The sequence below is a fragment of the Primulina tabacum genome, chromosome 4 (genome assembly GCF_025594145.1).
Source record: "Primulina tabacum isolate GXHZ01 chromosome 4, ASM2559414v2, whole genome shotgun sequence".
Taxonomy (NCBI): Eukaryota; Viridiplantae; Streptophyta; class Magnoliopsida; order Lamiales; family Gesneriaceae; genus Primulina; species Primulina tabacum.
Window position 1 is genome coordinate 22,929,376 of NC_134553.1, and position 5,635 is coordinate 22,935,010.

Genomic DNA, 5,635 nt, shown 5'->3' on the forward strand with positions numbered 1-5,635 from the left:
TTGTATGGGGCATCAGTGTTCTCGAAGATAGATCTTCGTTTAGGATATAACCATCCGAAGGTGAGAGAGGCATATGTTCACAAGACGACTTTCAAGACGCGTTATATGCACAACGAGTTTATGGTGATGCCTTTTGGATTGACTAACGCGCCAGCAATCTTCATGGATCTCATGAATCACGTATTTTAGCCGTATTTGAATCATGTCATCATAGTCTTTATAGATAATATAGTGATATATTTGAAGAGCAGAGAGGATAACAGTCAGCACTTGAGAACAACACTGCAGACATTAAAAGAAAGACAGATATATGCCAAGTTAAGCAAGTGTGAGTTTTGGCTGGACAGAGTGGCGTTCTTACGCCTCATTTTTTCCAGGGATGGAGTCGAGGTTGATCCCAGCAAGGTTGAGGCAGTCAGAAATTGGCCAGTGCCCAAGAGTGTGACAGAGATCCATAGTTTCTTGGGTCTAGCTGGGTACTACCAGAAGTCTATTGTGGGCTTTTCTTCTATTGCGGAACCCATGACCGTCTTGACAAAGAAAAATGCCAAATTCATTTGGGGATCAGAGTGACAGGAAACCTTTGAAAAGCTGAATCAAGAATTGGCTTCAGTGCCAGTTCTAGAAATGCCATCAGGGCAAGGGCAGTATGTGCTATACACTGATGCTTCGAAGCTTATTTTAGGCACAATTCTGATGCAGCATGACAGAGTGGTAGCCTATGCATCCAGAAGGCTGAAGCTTCATGAGACGAATTATTCCACTCATGACCTCGAGCTAGCAGCGGTAGTATTCTCTTTGAAGATTTGGAGACACTAACTATATGGGGAGAAGTGTAGGATTTTCAAAGATCACAAGAGTTTGAAGTACGTTTTCACTCATAAAGAGATAATATGAGACAGTGGAGATGGTTAGAGTTGGTGAAGGACTATGACTTTGACATTAGCTACCACCCGAGAAAAGCTAATGTGGTCGCAGATGCTTTGAGCAGGAAGAATGCAATGATTGCTCAGTTGTCAGCTCAAAGACCCTTGCGGGAAAAGATTCAATGATTCGAGATTCCATTGTACGCTAGGGGCGATGTTCTTAATCTTTCTACCCTGACATATCAGTCCACACTGAGCGACAAGATTCGAGCATGGCATTCTTTTGATGAGCAGTTGCAGAAGTGGAGACTGAGGGATGAGTTCAAGGGTCTGAGATTGTATTATGTTTAGGATTGCATAGTCCGATACCGTGACCGATTGTGGATTTCTAGTGGTGATTCAATGAGATAATACATTATGATGGAAGCCCATAGTACTCCGTACTCCATTCACCCAGGGAGTACGAAGATGTATGAGGATCTGCAATCATTATATAGGTGGCCGGGCATGAAGCGACATATTTTGCTTCTTGTGTCAGAGTGCTTGACATGTCAGGAGGTTAAGGCAAAGTATCATAGACATGCAGGAAAGCTTAGACCGCTCCTTATTCCCAAGTTGAAATGGGAGAACATCTGTAAGGCCCGAGAATTTGATCACCGTAATCTGAAATGATTGGGTGATGATTGAGGTGATTTTAGACGGAACGAATTAGACCGGGATAGGCGAGAAGAAGATTTGAATTATGTGTGAGGATTGAGCCTCGCGCATATGCGCGTTCATGCCGGGCGCATATGCGCGGAATGGGCAGAGAACCACGCGCATATGCGCGACATGGATTCGCGCATGTGCGGGAGGGTACCCGAGAGTTGTGAAGAATGGTAAAGGACCTCGCGCATATGCGCCGAATGAGGGCGCGCATATGCGCGAGCTGCCGTGTGAACGACGCGCCGAGACATATTGTCTCGCGCATATGCGCGAGACGTGTTACTTGAAAGAATGAGCCACCTAGCCTTCTCATGAAACGTGTATATATATATACAAGCTTTCATTTGATATGGAAAAGAGAAGGGAAAAACGAGAAACCGAGGTCAACTTCAAGTTCTTGATTTTAGATTTGGATTGTGCAAAATCCATCCGTCTGATTTTGAATCTGAGTACAGTACTGAGTTCCTAGCGGCGAGAGCTTCAACTGGATGTAAATTTTATGAATTCTGATATCGTTTGAAATTATGATATTGGGGGAATTAGGATTTGACTGATATATTGTGTTCTGGGTATACTGATCAGTATATAATTGCAGTCAGATCGAAGAACGGACTGTTTATATAATTGTTATGATTTTCGGAAGTGATATGATTGAGGTTGCGCAGATTTGATATTACGATATGTTATTATTGAGATTGTATTATTATGTCGTCGAAACATTAGTAGATTGGTATTGATCATATTCACTATTGATTGAGATTGTATCGTTGTATCATTGACATTGATCAGAGTATGTCTTGACTTGATATTGATCAGAACAAATTTTGAATTGATATTGTATTTCTCGATACGTCATTTCAGATTGAGTGACATTGATAGCTTTGACTTCGAGACTTCGACAGAGCCAGATCGACAGAACGAAACGGAATGTAAAAATTGATGTTGATGCGGGATTGCACAACTCGAGTTAAATTCGACTTGAGTTTCCCAAAATCACATACTTCATCTTATTGCATTGATATTTGCAATTGATGTGATTGATATCTTTGGTTTATTGATTTATGTATTGAGTCATAGGCTGATGCGCCTAGTCGTAGATGATTGATCTCGTGACAAAGGTACCGGATAGTGATGGAATCGTCACTAGGTCATTGCACATTGTCAGAGAGGTTTGGCAGGATATGCCAAGGCTGATGTGCTTAGATGGTTGGCCGATATGCCTGGGCGGATGTGCCTAGTCTGTGGCTGATTCGCCAAGAGGCCGGATGTTTGGTTATATCGAAGTGGATTGAATTGGAGTTTCTTCTATTACTGATATTCGATATGGAAAGAGCCAAAGTCCGTGAATAAGAACGTACCACCACCCCGATCGGGAGTGTAGGTGGGTGTATGTTCTTATTCCGATCGGGATCCCTAGATTAGGATGAGTCGAGTCAGAGTCTAAGAGTCATAGAGTGTGATTCAGAGTTGCATTGATTCATGTGAGTCGAAGAGTCACGGAGTGTGATTCAGAGTTTGTATTGATTCATGTTTCTGATTTTGATACATGTTATGAATATCTGTTTCATGCTGTTATTTATGTTTATATAAAATGCATGTGTACATGATTTATACTAGGAATGTAATTCTCACCGGAGTTATCCGGCTGTTGTCTTGTTTGTATGTGTGCATGACAACATGGGGGATAAGATAAGGATCAGGAAGAGGATGAGATATTATAGTTAGCGTGGAGATCCGGGCCCAGAAGCAGAATAGGATTCCGCACTGGATGTATAGTCGTTGAACCTAGTTGAGATAGAGACATGTAGTACATGACTTGTACTTTGATATTGACATGTATATCAAATAAATTACTATTACGTTTCCGCATTTATATTTTAAAAAGAAAAAAAAATTTAGTCCAAATTTTCTTAATTGTTATATTTGACATTAATAATGATTAAGACATGAATTAGCGTACGAGTCCCCACGACATCACTATGGATTTTGTGACAGGGTTACTCAGGACAGTTGGAGGATATAATGTCATTCGGGTGAAATTCGATCTGCTCACTAAATCAGCGCATTTTCTACCAATTAAAAAGTCTTTCATTATGACTCAATACGCAGAGCTATATATCAGAGAGAGCCATATTGCATGGAATTCCGGTGTCTATTTTTTCCGACAGACACTCGAGGTTCACATCTGTGTTCAGGAAGAGTGCATCGGGTATTGGGTACCAAGTTGCTATTGAGTAAAACTTTACATCCTCAGACCGACGACCAGTCTGAGAAAGTAATTCAGATCTTGGAGGATCTACCGAGGGCTAGCGTGATTGACCTCCATGGCAGCTGGGAGCCGAAGTTACCTCTTGTGGGGTTCACATACAACAACATCTATCAAGAATCTATTGGTATGGCTCCTTACGAGGCAGTTTATGGGAGAAAGTGCAGATCATCGATATATTGGGATGAGGTAGGTGAAAGGGCAGAGTTGGGTCCAGACATCGTCAGCCAAACTGCAGAACTAGTAGTCAAGATCCGAGATAGGAAGAATATTAATCAGAGCCGACAGAAGAGTTATGTAGATAAGCGACGCAGAGATCTAAAGTTTGCAGTGGGTGACAACGTGTTTGTGAAAGTTACACCCATGAGGGGTGTAATAGGATTTGGCAAGAAAGGAAAACTCAGTCCTAGATACATATGGCCGTTTGAGATTCTCGAGAGAGTTGGGACACTAGCCTACAGAGTTGCAATGCCGCTAAATCTTGCTGGAGTTCATAATGTGTTCCACATCTCGATGGTGCGGAAGTACATGTTGAATCTTTCGCATGTGATGAATTTTGAGCCTCTACAGTTGACACCCAACCAGACTTTCGAGGAAAGACCTACTCAAATTTCTGACAGATATGAAAGGAGACTCTGGAACAAAGTGATCCAAATGGTCAAAGTCAAGTGGCTAAATCACTCCGAGGAAGATGATACTTGGGAGACCGAGGCGGAGATGAGGAGTCACTACCCACAACGTTTCGGTAAGTTTTAAATTTCGAGAACGAAATTAAAGTTAAGGGGGGTGGAATTGTAAAGTCTAGTAACTTAAGAGACGTAACCTAACTGAATGAAAATCTAGGGTATTATGAAAAATGGTTTATTTAATGTTTCAAATGCATTTAATGCATGTTTATAACATGATTTTAGGATTTTATGGCATGGTTTACTAGAATTGCATAATTTAGGGCTTTTGGCAGTATTTTGTTGATAGAGGTCATATTTAGTTATTTTAGTGCATTGTTTGAGTCTTAGTTTGTATCATTTTCATTGCATGAAGTCTGCATTTTGTTCATTTTTTTCTTAAGTTATTGCATATGATCACCGATCACTGAGTTGTACGAATGTGTAGGAAACAAAACGGAAAAGGGGAAAATTCAACCAGAAGTGAAGCTGAGGACAGATCATTTGGCGTTGGGGCAGTAATTCTTGACCACCCCAGCGCTTGTAGAAGCCAAGGAAGGAGTTGGGCAGAAGACCTCGTTCTAGGGCAGTAATTCTTGACCGACCCAGACGAGAGCAGCAAAAATAGGAGGTCTGGACAGAACACCTCGCGCTAAGGCGGTATTTCTTGACCACCCCAGCGCGAGAGGCTGAAGAAATTATACTGCCCCAGCGCGAGTAAACATGGAAATTCTCCTTATTGGCTTGTATTCAACTTGGTAGGTGGGTGGTCGCAAAAGGAACCAGAGGGACGAAAATAAGAGGACTTTTCAGCTGCCAAAAAGTTGGGAACAAAGGAAAGGTTTGGAGAAAAGCTTGGAGTGGAAGATTTCAATATTTACGGGTAACGTTCTTCGCATTTTCGTCACGTCTAGTATTTCTAATTTAATTTATCTTGTTTAAATATTGTTATTCTTAGTTTGATCATGAATTTAGTAGCTAATTTTCATTATTTGTTGGGATTTAAGGGGATCCTACCCTGAAACTGAGTTTAGTTAATTCTTCTATCGACTTTTGATTTATTCTTGATTGTGCTATTATTTTCATTGCGTTGTTGAAGCGTAGCTAACTTAAATAACGATTTCATATTGCGA

The 5,635-nt window shown here is 41.1% G+C and overlaps 1 protein-coding gene across 1 annotated transcript; it reads left to right on the forward strand.

Annotated features, from left to right (window-relative positions):
* The first annotated feature begins 3,966 nt into the window (after positions 1-3,966).
* On the forward strand, positions 3,967-5,024 carry LOC142541914 (uncharacterized). The gene is made up of 2 exons (XM_075648363.1): positions 3,967-4,582; positions 4,951-5,024. The coding sequence occupies exons 1-2, from the start codon at positions 3,967-3,969 to the stop codon at positions 5,022-5,024; spliced, it is 690 nt and encodes a 229-aa protein (XP_075504478.1).
* The last annotated feature ends 611 nt before the right edge of the window (positions 5,025-5,635 follow it).